Below are 14,084 nucleotides of genomic sequence, written 5' to 3'. Positions count from 1 at the left end.
GTTTAGCCAGACACTGAGCATTAGATGAGTGAAAAAGACACAGCCTTTTCATACATGCTCTCATTTAAATATTTCATTATCATTGTGTGTGATTTGTATGTGAATGTGGGCACATGTGTGTCCCAGCATGACTGAGGAAGACAGACTTTGGAGTGGGTGCCGTCCTTCCACTGCAGGATCCTGTGACTCTAAGTAGGTCATCAACCCTGTGTGTGACGAGCGCTTTGACCCACTGAACCATCGACAGCCCAGGGTATACTCATTTCACCTGATTTTCAAATCTTCTTAAAACATAGAACTGTTTCAATGTCTTCTTTTTAGCTCAACTGGTTTCCTTTTAATCAATATCTAACACAGCACATGAACAGTTGTTAATTTAGTAAATATCATTATGTTCTTCATTGTATTCATAGATTTAAGTGACAATAAATACGACCACATGAAAAAATATGTTAACATATCAAACAGAAATACCCATGGGACATCTGTCACTACGTCATCGTCAGACATCTTTGAGAATAATTTCACCTGCAGTGAAAATCCTAAATGTTACCATGGACGAGTGACTTTCCTCTTAGTAAACAGTGAGGAAAAGCCAACATACAAATAGGGGAGTGGCTCCTAAGGAAATGGGGCTGTCAGTATCCATGGTCTGCAAGTCAGATGTCAAAACACAGGGTATTCAAACTCACTGTGTCTAGTTTCTAATTATTTGTAACTTCAGAGAAAAGATTACTATCTTCAGTATGAAAATGGGAATAAACTCATGTGACCAGTTGCTTATGAAGTCCTAATACAGCTGACCACAGTAATTTAATGTAGTTCGTAGCATAGGGAAGTTAACATTGAACAGAGGGCCAAGGTCCTTGATGAAGTGTCTCACTCTCAGAAATTCTGATGTTTATTTTCTGTGAAATGTGGGTCCTGAAGAGACCACGTCTCTGTGATGCTGTCATTATAATGGGCACGAATACAATTTATCCCCAGTCTTCACTTGATGGTCTGTATGTGATGCCAGGTTGGAAATAGTTTTGCATCAAAATTTTCAAAATGTTATTCCACCACCATTCACCATCTCCCTTTTGCTTGCATGGTACTTTCTTCCTTCCTTTTTTTTTCTGTTGTAATCATTTTATTTTAGTACAATGTTGAAAACGTGTCATATAAATTAATAAAACTCTTAAGTACAGCAGGAATCTCATGTGTAAATGATTGAATCCTTACAATGGGGGCAAAATACACAGTTATCAATGTGTGACCATAACAATAAACAAATCTAGTCAGTTTTTTTCTTATCTTCTTTTAGTTTTTCATGAAAACATCCTTTAAACAAAGATGAAAAACTCAAGAGGAATAGGATGTATTAAATATCTATAGAAAAAACAGACAAATTGAATATTTTTTGCTAAAACTTGAGCAAATGCTCTCAGCTTATTATACATCTCAAGTGCTCTTTTAACTCAGTTATCTGAAATTATCATTTACAGTATTGTATAAAATATATGATGTAAAAGCTACCACAAAGTACAGAAAAAAAATCTAAATATTTCTATAGTAAAACTACTTAATGTTAAAACACCATAATTTCTACCAATTAAAATAAAAACTGGTTCTTTTAAATTTGATATCCTTTATACAAAAGATTTTTTAAAACTTGTAAATGATCATAGAAATGTTAGTCTTAGGCTCAAAAGTACATATGAAGAATGTGAACCCTTGGCTTTTAAATCCCCTTTCCTACCTTCACATTGTCTGGATGGAGTCCTCCAGGGTGCTTGTCCATGTACTGACATAAATCAGTGTGCTGGAAAAAAGAGTGGAAATGTATTAATATCCCTCTGGCTATAGCATGATAAATCAATATTTTTCTACTTCAAAGTCACTATTACCTTCTGGACAAAACAAATACAGGACATGGTGGATTTTAGTGTATGCAGTTGCGAGCTCCACCACTCCCCATTTTTAACCAGAACAGAACCACCTCCACCTTTAGGTTTGATGTCACACATGTATTAAAGGGAATACACATCTATAGTTTTCTCAGTATCAACGTCCTCATTGAATATATATTCTGATACATTACAAAACTCTAATCACAAGTTTTCCATGAATGAATTTAAGTTCTTATTTACTTTATGTGGTTGGAAACATTTGAAACCATATGATAGTGAAATTAATAACTGGAATTTTTCACATGCAAACACACAAATTTTTTTTAGTTTAAGAACTGACTATATTTAAATATAAATTATAAATTGATAAAAACATATTCAAAGTAAGAACTTAAAAAAGACAGACAGTTATGAATTAAAACACTAATATGCAGTTATTTTTCAAGCATGAGAAGTTAATATGCCAATAATAGTATCTTTCCTTGACTTACTTTTGTTTATATGGTGAATGACCCAAAGGTTTCTTAAAGCAGTAGTTCAGTCCAAAGTTTTGTTCTCTTATTGTAAGGAATCACATAATTTATAAGACAAAATGTATGATCAAGTGTTTCTGTGTCCATTGGGCCTGGGTGACTGAGGGCATGCAAGTTTTACAAAGCATTCAATGATTTTGCTGTAACCATCATGTCCACAGTTCAAATTCTGTTCCAGGGACTTGATTGTACAACACATGACAACTGCTGATGACACATGGCTGAGTGTAGCCTCATCCGTCATGATGAGCTTTTGCTGCCCATATGATACACTGCCCACAGGCCAATCTCTGAGAAGAGTGGAAGGTCTGACACAGCTACAGATCGGGAGTGCCGGGTATCACAACAGCATGGAGAGCATCCTGTAACAGCACCTGTAAGGATCGCTAGCTTAGCAAGGGCCAGAATGTCCTCTCAACACCTCAGAAAGGCTGTGGGAGAAATCAGTTCTGAGAAAGCTTAGCCCATCCAAGGACAAATTAAAATGGACAGAAGAGCTAGTCCATATATGTTCTGAGAGCACTGTCGTTTATCTAGAACCTCTCAGGGGATAAGAATCAGTCAAACCAAATGGCAGCCTACAGAATAGGAAAAGGTCTTTACCCGCCCCACATCTGACAGAGGGCTGATCTCCATAATATATAAAGAACTCAAGAAACTAGACATCAAAATACTAAACAATCCAATTTAAAAAATGGGCTACAGATCAAAACAGAGAATTCTCAACAGAAGAATCTCAAATGGCCACATGCCCCTCAACTAAAGAATGAATAAAGAAAATGTGGTACATTTACTTATACAATGGAGCATTACTCAATAGTTAAAAAAAAAAAACCAAAAAACAAAAGCCAATGACATAATGAAATTTGTAGGCAAATGAGTAGAACTAGAAAAAAAGTCATCCTGAGTGAGGTAACCCAGATCCAGAAACACAAACATGGTATATATTCACTCATAAGTGGATAGTAGACTCAAAGAAAAGGATAACCTATAATGAGATTGGTGACTACCCTAATTGTCATCATAGAATCTACATCCAGCAACTGATGGAAGCAGATGCAGGAACCCTCAGCCAAGCATTGGGCTGAGCTCCTGGAGTATGGTTGAAGAGAAGGAAGAGCTATTATAGGAGCAAGAGAAGTCAAGACCATGATGGGGAAAACCACAGAGACAGCTGACCTGAGCTAGTGGGAGCCCACGGACTCTGGATTGATGCTTGGGACCAACCTAAGCCCTCTGAATGTGGGTGACAGTTGTGTGGCTTAATCTGTTTGTGGGGCCTCTGGCAGTGGGAGCAGGACTTATCCCGCTTACATGAACTGGCTTTTTGGAGCCCATTCCCTATGGTGGGATACTCTGCTCAGCCTTGATGTGGTGGGGAAGGAGGAATGGGAAGGATGGGAGGGAGAGGGAACTGTGGTTGGTAAGTAAAATGAAAAAAAAATTAAATAAATAAAAAAGAATCAGTCAAACTCCATACTGTTGGAACTGTTTAATTTGAAAATTAAGATCTATGAGATCCAGACAGCTGACACATAGAAGACATAAATGTATAGAGTTTTACATATAAGATAAGGTCATTAAAACAAACTTAAAATATAAGTACAGTGGGTCCAGGGGCTTTTCCTGAGTAACTTTATGAAAGTTTTATCTCAAGCATTTAAGCAACTGAGGGATTCACTTTGATCTAAAACTGATAGCTTGTATTATTTACTTTCCCATTATTTCAAATGTAGCTATGCTAACATCAACTTCAGAAAAGAGCAAATAAGTATTTAAGAACATTTATTTTTGAAGAACAAATAAAATTGTATATGAAAACTTTTAATGTGTAAGGTAATACATGCATTGTGTGTGTCTGTGCCTATGTGTTTGGGTGTGTGTGATATAAGATAGATACATAGGACAAGAATGATACCTAAGTGGCTTAATATTTAACACACAACAAGCAAAATGATGCACAGAAGATATGTCTAATCATACTGATAGTGTCTGCTGTGGTTGGGATGTCTTTTCAGTATTCCTTCTCACCAAAAGACTCCTGTGTTAGAAGTTTGCTTCAAAGGACATGGTGCCAAACTGTTGAGATTTCAAAGAGGTGGAGTCAAGTGGGAGGTTATCAGGTCATTGTGGGTATGTCACTGGAAGGGATAAAACTAGTTCTTGTAGGGCCCCCGAGTAATTTTTCAAGAGAGATTTTGGTTGGTTTTTTCATTTTGTTTGAGACACTATGTAGTCTACACTGGATTTGAGTTAGAAATTCTCTAAAGTGCTGGAATGACAAACACCTGCCCTCATGTCTGGGAGACACAAGCTGTCACAGGGGACACTGAATTCCTCATGGCGCTCAGTATTGCTACAGGATCTTTCATCCCCCACCCTGGCCTCATCCATCATGACGTAGTGCAGCCAGAGGAGTCCTAGCCGGAGGTAGCACTGTGCTGTTTGTACTTGCAGCCCCTGAAAGTATGAGATAATAACCCTGTTTCCTGAGTAACACAATGAAGCAAATCAACCTTGGAGAACTGGACTTCTTTTAAAGCAGAGGACTTGGCCAAGATATAATTAACACTGAGAATAAGAAAAAAAAAAGAGAACTGCATATGATAGCATACTATGATATTCCTACCACCTCACTTAGAGACTAAGGCAGGAGGATGAACAATGGGAGGCAAGCTTGGACTAGATAGCAATGCCTTCTTTAAAAAGAGAATGAGAAAAAATATGTAAGTCAAAGATGCAGTGATTTTAAAATATACCACAGCAGTAGCACAACAGACCAATTACTACAAACATCATTTATATTTATTCAATATATTTGATATCTAGATAAAAATAATTTTTTTCTAAAACCAGCTAATTACTATATTTTATTCTATAAATGAGAACTAAAGAGCTATAACCATGCCCCCACTGCCAAAGGAAAAAAAGTAAATTCAGATGACTTTGATGGAAAGTCCTTCAAATGTTAAAGTAAGATATGCAAATTACTGCAGGACACAGGAAAGGATGAGATGCTATCCATCTAGTCTCCAAGGGACAGGGTCAACCCAGACAGAGGCAAGGAAGGGGAAACTAAACTTTACAGTCACAAATATACTTCCACAAATTATCATGCCAGGTAGCAGGACTCAATACTGAGCTGACCAACTCACAAAGTAAGATCAAACATGAAAACACCTAGGAATGAAGGAAGAGCTAAGCATCTGTTAATACACACCTCCAAAATCAACAAGGAAAGGGGTAGGGTGTTGGATGATAAGAAAGAACTTTTATGACATTAAATATACAACACATGATGATTTTGTACTAAAAATATAACAAAGTCTTTGCTCTAACATTGTTTAACTGTTGTGGATTTTATATTACTTCTGAATTGTTTTCATCTTTTCAAAAATAAAGTATTTGTGCATGTTGTTGAAAAAAACAAAGCTGGGAGAAAAAAAATAATAAAAATGAAGCAAAAAGTCCTGATTCTCGAGGAAGGCCAATGACCTGCTTAATGTCTGCCCTGTGACCCAGCATCATGACCTGTAGCAGAGAGGTTTCCCAGAGACAAGTCTTAGGAAATGAGATCTTTTCAAGTCAAGCCTTTACATTTACTTCACATTTTAAACAATATATATCTTTGGTATTTTGATCAAGTCTTTAAATGTTTGACTCCATGTTTCTTTACACATAGGGCACAGAAACATGGTTTGTGGGCATGTGTGCAGGGACACCATTCAGATTCAAACAGAGCTGGTGGCAGCTCTGTCACCTTGTGTAGGTCACACCTCTCACTCCTACATCATCTTCATCTGTGTGGTGACTGACAATCAGCACACTCACCTCAGATTTCCATTTGTGAAAATTAATACTACTTCCAGAATGCCAGTGCACATTAGATAATAGAGATGATGATGATGATGATGTTCTGTCTTGTGTTTAAACTAGGGAGGAATATTTGGAAGAATTGAAATAAAAAATGAGACTAAAAATCTAGTGAGGGGGGAAAAAGCCTTTCCTAAATGGCAGCATTTCATGGGTCCAAGTGAGGCCTATCTTCATACACATCCTCTTCACATTATAATGCTCTCTATGCTCAACCACTAAGAGGGACCCAGCATATACACCACGGACCTCAGATTGTTCTGAGTGATCGGGATCAAGAGTGTGAAGAATCTTGGGTGCAGGAGGGGCAAACAGGAGTGCAAGGCCAGACTTTGCTGTCCAGTATAGTACCGGTGTTCCACAAACAATTCTACCCACACTAAAAGCTGTTTGTTTCCCCTTCCTGTTTTCTAATGATTTCTTCCTATTACTGTAGTTTAAAAAAAAAAAAAGACAGAGAGAGAGAGACACCCCACCACCCCCGCCCTATACAGAGCATTCTGCCTTGGTCTGAATCAGATGTAGCAAACTTACAAATTTCAATCTTTCTTTAACTTCTTTCCTCAGTTCTGGATCATGTGTCCCTTATGACTTGGACTAGTGTGGAAATAAGGGGCTAAACAATGATATCACAAGGTACCTTGATCCTTCCATTGTTCAATGTGAATCTGGGTTCAGTTTTGAGCAGAAGGTTCTGTGGCAAGCGACAAACAGATCACTTTCCTGTGTGATGGACAGACCCTCTCAGATCTGTACGGCTTCATCTCTGGCAATTTCTTCTAATCCTGAAGCAGTACTTACAGCACAGCTCCCTGAAGACTGCAGTTCAAGCAGCTCACCCTTCTGAAGTCTCCAGATCTGTATGCACTGGCCTCCCTTTTTTCCTCCCGATGGGCCCGCCTCTCCCCCTCACATTCACCACACCACTGCTGTTTGTCTTCAGGGTAATGTCATTTAGAAGAACTACAGATGCTTCTGTCTGACAGGTTTATATTTGATGCCTAGGAACTTCAAATCAATCTTCCTTGGAGTAGGTGGATCCAAGTGTGGCTATATTGATAGACCACACAGAAACCGAGGAAGGAAGCCTGGCTCTAACAATTCGGCCCCACCTGGCTATCTGTACCTTCCTTACTGCTGATTGCTCATGGAACATTGCTAGGGGAAGGAATCTGGGGAGATGCCTGAAATGAGAGCCCACTGAAGACTAAATGTTCACAACAAAAGAGTATGTACGGTCCTGAATCTGCTGGTCATCCTGGCGGGATTTCTTATTGGCTGGATCATATTAGAAGGCAGGAGAGGATCTTGGCTTTGTAAAGTGCAAGGCATGGAGAAGCCACAGAAAATGAAAAGACCTCATCCCCATAAACACTTTAGCAAAGTAGAGTCTTGGAGAATTTGAGTCACATGCAGGCTTTCAAACCACAGTGACCACCAGCAGTCACGTGCCGGTCAGTCATGAGGCTTAACTACCAAGACATGAATGAAAAACCACAGCATGGCAATATTAAAACAGGTCCATGCAAAAAAGCTCTTAAAAAGAGAACCAGGGGAAAGAGGGAGGGAGGGGAGAGGGCAGGGGGTGAGAGAAGGGGAGGCCAGCAACAGAAGGGAAGACAGGAGAGGGCTGGATGGCAAATTCAACTTTCTGGGTTTTTTTTTTGTTTTTTTTTTTTTTCAGACAGAAACAACACACTTCCACAGAACACTGCTGCTGAGAAAATTATTGAAACTCTGCCAACCTCTTGGGCATGAAGGTTTGTCCATTTTCCACTGGCAGAAATGACTCTATTCAATTGTGAGGTATGGCCCAGCACTCATTACTTATTTGTGGATCTTTTAGCCTATCTTATTCTTCATCAACTCAGGTTTCAGTGGTTGGCTCCAAATAATCAAACTTGCTATTCAAAAATCATCAAGTTCCTCGGGGCAATTTTGCTTTTGAATATCCTGGGCTTATAGAAGGGACTTTCCTAATCAGACAAACAAAAGTCCCTTCCCAAACATATGTATCTGTTTCTGTTCACTTGTAATGTTAAGTATGATGTCCACAGCTGAGTTACGTCTGATGTTCTTCAGAAGCACTGCCAAAATATGGGAATGAAAATAGCACAGTCCTATTTTTAAGCATCTAGGCTAAAAATAAAGATCCTAGAGAGGATAACCAATAAAACCCATCATTTTGAAATTACTATGAAAAGCCTCCTTACATTGTTGATTTAATTTTCCACTAGACAGAGAGAGGAAAGACAATATGCTCACACTTAGTAAAAATTTTATAATAGTGAGAAGAAAAACAACCTGAGCCTTAAGCATAAGAATGTGGAGATAATACAGAGATTAAAAACTAATTCACAATTTCTATGTTCTTAATACCTGCACTAATTTTATGTTTAAACACTAAAGCTCAGTTATAATTTTATTATGAAATTAATGAAATATAACTTATGAACAAAAGTTCATTGAAGTATACAGTAAAAAAACATGGCATATGTTAAATGTTAGGAACTAGCTGCTAAGAGAGATAAATTGAAGCATCCAAATATTAGGCCCTCACTGCCCTTGGATTGTTTGAAAATCTTCTTACTACACAATCCAGTTTGATTCTAGGTATCCCCTCTTCATCCAGGCAAGATAACCATTATAGAGAACCTTTAAATGGTAATCTGGATTATAAGAGATCAAAACACTGCAAATAAAAACACCGTAATTTTCTAAAGGAAAAGAGCCATTATTCACTCTTCAGTGGTATCTCATGTGGTCACAAATTTATGGCAATAACAATAACTCTGAATGTGAAAAAGTTGGTAACTGTAGCAACTGACTAAGGTTACCTTTATTAACATTGTACCATGTCTAGGACATGACACATGTAACTTTTTTTAAACTGTGATGATTAATTATCATTGTCAGTTGATAGGAATAGGAATCCTCTGTGAGACCCATACCCTGACATGGTTATGAACGTGTTTCCAGAGAACCATCCTGAAAGTGGGTGGTACCATCCCTTGGGATGATGTTTTAACTAAACAAAAAATGGTAAAAAGAGGAAGTCAGGTGAACACTACCATCCACCTCTCTCTGCTTTTCTGACTGGAGAGGCACTATGATCAGCACCTCACAGACCTGCTATGTCTTCCTGCCATAGAGGAACTGCATCTCTTCAACTGTGTTGCAAAATAAATACTTCTGTCCTATAAGTTGCTTCCTAACAGATATTTGGTCACAGCAATAGGAAAAGAACATGATAGATTACATTTTTTGGCACGCCATCAGAAGGTCAGTATCATATTAAAACAGTACTTTGACAGTGACTATGAACTTTGGAAGACTATCTAACCTTTTAAATCTATCTAACCTTAGTTCATTACCAGCACACAATTCCCCAGGGAACTGTCACTGCTCCAGAGAGGGGAAGAAAGCTTATAGAAGCTGAACACTCCTTTCTTCTACAGCAATCACAAGCATTTCCCTCAAGGTAAAAGCTTGATTTTAAACAACCCAGATTGCTACAAGAATTAAAACATCAAATTACTGAGCAGTTATGTTCAAACTGCTCTTACATGCAGCCCACAGGTTTAAATTGACTTTGAAATTGTATTTTTCCCTGTGAAGTTTAACAGCACTCACCTATTTCAGTCCTAAATCACAACTAATCAAATCATAATGTTGCAAGTTCCAAAATATGAGAATCATTCATTAATGAAGAGAAATGAAAAGAAAGCTCCACCCACAGCATTTAAGACAAAAATCACAGGCATTCCAGGCAACTAATGAAGGGAGTTTGCATCTAGTATATATAAGAAAGAACTATTTTTTTAAACTGTGGTGTTAGGTCAACTTTAAGCAAGCAATCAACTGTTATTCAGGCTACAATGCCAATGCATTATAACTCCCCAGCATCTTTAACAAAAACAAGCATTTGTAAACTAGCACAGAGGTGCCAACTCTTTCCTCTGAGGTTCCAATTATAACTGAAGTATTGTGCTTCTGATATTACAAGAGACAACATAGCCTTCAATCTATATATCCTAACACAAGCAATGATATTACTCTCAAATATTTCACTATTTCTAAACAAACTTATTTCAAATATTACAAAGCCTATTTCTAGACTATTTTATTTTTATCTGGTTTTAAACCACACAGGAAATGTTTGAAATTCTCTCAATAAACCACACACATATTCCCTAGGGAGGGTAAAAGTAATTAGGACAAAAGTAGATTATGCTACACAAAAATTCTTCTGCAATAACCAGTGGGGAATGGTTTACTTTTAAATGAATTACACATTTCTTTTTAATCATTTAACATTTTCTCCTCCTTTGTGGTAATAATAAACCTATGTGTGGCTGTCCATAATTCTGCCTAAATGCTTGCAGCTGTCATTTCTCAATCCAAGATGCACGAGCAGCCTGGGGCTGGTGAGCATGCAGGAGACATTTCCAACCACATTCCCATCATGCAAAACCAGCAACCTTAAATATCCCTTCCATTAAAACAAAATACTTGCTATTTGACTTCTGGGAATAACATCATATAGAGAAGGATTAGACAGCCCCACAAAGGGAGTCAGACTCATAAAAGGAATGCAGACATTCATGCTCCAATACTTTGTGTCTCTAGTAGTTTCAATATTGCTGACACTAATTCTTAAACTCAAATGCATTTACATCTACAGGAGTCTTAGGAAACTTCTGAAGGGGAACAAGTAGTCTTCCCTTTTGAAATTAAGCAAATTCAATGTATAATTTGGAGACAATTCTGGAAATCTGTGGAAACCTACGAGATATTCTACAGCTCATTTATAGCTGCATTGAATGTGCTCTCCAAAGTCAAGGGAGGACAGGGCTACCTAGTGTGGCTCAGATGTCATACAGCAAACCACTCACAAGCCTAAACCACATAAGAAGAGCGAACGGTATCAGCTTCAAGTAATCACTTTTTAAAACATTCATGGTACTTTGAGACAAGGTTGAGTTTTTAAGGAAAAATAAAAACACAAGGATATAGAGAATGGAATATACTAAACAGTGAATTACCATAAGAATTTGAAAAACAAAAAGAAGTTAAAATTGTTTAATATTTTCTTTTTGTCATAGTGTGTCCTAAAATGAATTATTCTCAAAATTAAAAATTACACATGCTTGAAGCTCACTGCAGTACAGTTCACTTTCCAAGCCATGTATCTCTTGCCTGACCAGCTCCCCTGCAAGTGCCACCACACAGAAGAGGAGGAGACAGTTCAGTAGACAAAGTGCTTACCACGCTAGCATGCGGACCTGAACTCAATCACCAGCACCCGCACACAAAGTCAGGGGAGCCTGGAAACCTATCTCCAGCACCAATATGGGACGCAGAGACGGGATCCTGAAGCAAGCCGGCTGTTTAGACGAGCTGCATTGGCTAACTCTGTTCAGTGAGACACACTGACTTAGTAAATAAACCAGTGATGGAGACAACCTCTGGCCTCCAAATGCATATTCACATATGTTGCACATGTATCCCCACACAGATATGCCCACACATGCAAACACATGTACACACACATACACATACGAAACAAAAGGGTCTGGAATAGTACTCAAGCATATCTTAATTCTGAAATCACTTTTTGGAGCCACCCTCTCAGAAATATGGAAGACCATAAAATTATGGCGTGAGGGCAACAATCAGCAAAAGGAATTTGAAACAGGGAGAGATCAGGAGGTGGAAAGAAGAGATCAAGACCAGAAAGAAGACAGCAGTAAATAACATGACTAGTCTAGAATCATTTTGGTTCGGTTGTTTGGTTTGGATTTGTGGTTGTTGGGGGTTGTGGGGAGAAAAGATATCACACTGTGTTCAGGCTGGCTTGGAACTCTCCGTATAGTCTAGGCTGGCTTCACCTTCTCAAGGACTGAGGTGACAGTACCTGGCTAGCGTGCCCAGCATGTATGGAAGGATGACCAGAGGGCCTCTTCATTAGCTTTCACTGAGGGTAAAATAGTACTCATACCAGAGCTGGCCATATAAGAGACATGTGACTTAGAAAATGAACTCTATTACAGGAACCTTCAAGTGTATATAATTTTTAATTTTAAACATATTAATTTTAGGATACATTATGAGAAAAAGAAAATATTAGACATTGTTGATCGTTTCAGTTTTTTGTTTCTTTTCTTTTTTTTTTTTTTTTTTTGGTAAGTCACCTGAAAGTCTGTATCAATCTTCCAGGGCATTATAAACGAGTGAAAGATTATAAAAGTCATAAAGATGAATATCTTCACTACATAGGAATTTGCTAACAACTCTGAGACAAATACAAATGAAATCAATCACGTGCCACAGCATTCTTCCTCTGCACAATTAAAAGGAAACAAAATCTCGCTCAGATCCTTTCCCTGCTTACAGCACTTTCGGCAAGCTTTCCCAAGACAACAGGGAAGGGTGTATGAGAAGCAATGATATTAAAATTTTCCTAAATACTGCAGAGTTCTTCTGTCTAGTTACGAAACCTGATTGTCTGGGGAAGAACACCTGTGGGCCACAAACTCCAAAATAGTACCAATCAAAACTCTCTTGAATGAGAGATCTCTGGGAGAAACATGGTTAGAAACGCTTTCTCCTGGCTCGACTAACACACAGTGTACAATGGCACATGTTTACAGAAAGGCTTCTCAAGCACTAAGGTCTGCAAAATGTCTGTTATGGCATGGTAGAGGGAACTTAGAGCTGTCCCTATGGTGTACATGAAGCATACGGTCTTGTAGGTAAAGATCTCTTACCTCTCCCCTCACAATTTTTTCTGTTTTTTTTTGTTTTTTTTGTTTTTTGTTTTTTATGTGTGTCTCATGAGGCAGGGTCTCACTATATAACCCACTATATAATACAGTGAAACAACAATTTCAAAGTTAAGACACTTGTAACACTTCCAACAATAAAACTTTTCCCAGGTACATGATGTATTTAGCAGGAATACTTGGTACTTTAAGTATGAACCTCGAGGTTTCTAGAAGCATAGACCACTGCTATTTCGCACCATAACACGCTTTTGGTTCTAATGCCAACATCTAGTCAGTGAATCGGAGCTCACAATACCTCTCCCTTTTCTTGATTGGTGCAATTTGCCAAAAAAAAAAAAAAAAAAAAAAAAAAAAAGGTTGTTGAAAAAAGTTTCAAGGAAAAGAATGAAACTTCACTGCTGAGTTACAAAAGAATTCAGGTTGCGCTCTCCTGATTCCAGGGTGAACATAACGTTTGAAAATTTGCCTCAGCCAATTTTTAAAAGGCAGCACTGGCATTCAAACTTGAATCAATTATACCAAAAATAATCTCATACAGTCACACTAGAGAGTTTTGAGTAAAATATCTCTCAATATTTACGTTTAACTAATTAGTGGGCTTGGCACACAATCACCATACTCATAATCTGAAACTGGCTATAATTTCTACCAAGGAGATGAGCATAAGACACATTTGGCAAAGAAGGTGACCGCACACACAGTGAACACGTGATACCACCCATGATACAAAAGCCTGTGCTAACAAAAGCTGAGTCACAGCCCCCAGTGAGAAAACGAGGTTACGAAAAGTTAAAATAAGGGTAGAAACAAGGGACTACTAAAAAGGTCGGAAAACGATCATCACTCAGATTTATTTTATTTGGAATTGCACTTTTATGCAAAATTTGAAACAACATCAAGGACAATTATGGGATTTTTATGTTAATGCACAGGGTGTGTTCATTTAAAAATGGGAATGGGCAGTACAGAATCATATTTACTGATCTTGAATCTGTGTG

General features: G+C 38.0%; 1 protein-coding gene across 3 annotated transcripts in view; it reads right to left on the bottom strand.

Moving 5' to 3' along the window:
- Positions 1 to 14,084, bottom strand: part of Cdk14 (cyclin dependent kinase 14) — a 573,205-nt gene that overhangs the window by 277,965 nt on the left and 281,156 nt on the right. For all 3 annotated transcript variants that reach the window (XM_059257306.1, XM_059257307.1, XM_059257308.1), the window contains one exon: positions 1,742 to 1,804. In XM_059257306.1, coding sequence (XP_059113289.1) covers positions 1,742 to 1,804 — 63 coding nt within the window. The remainder of the gene's footprint in view (positions 1 to 1,741; positions 1,805 to 14,084) is intronic.

Source organism: Peromyscus eremicus, chromosome 3, assembly GCF_949786415.1.
Source record: "Peromyscus eremicus chromosome 3, PerEre_H2_v1, whole genome shotgun sequence".
Classification (NCBI taxonomy): Eukaryota; Metazoa; Chordata; class Mammalia; order Rodentia; family Cricetidae; genus Peromyscus; species Peromyscus eremicus.
This window is presented reverse-complemented; position numbering and strand designations above follow the sequence as displayed.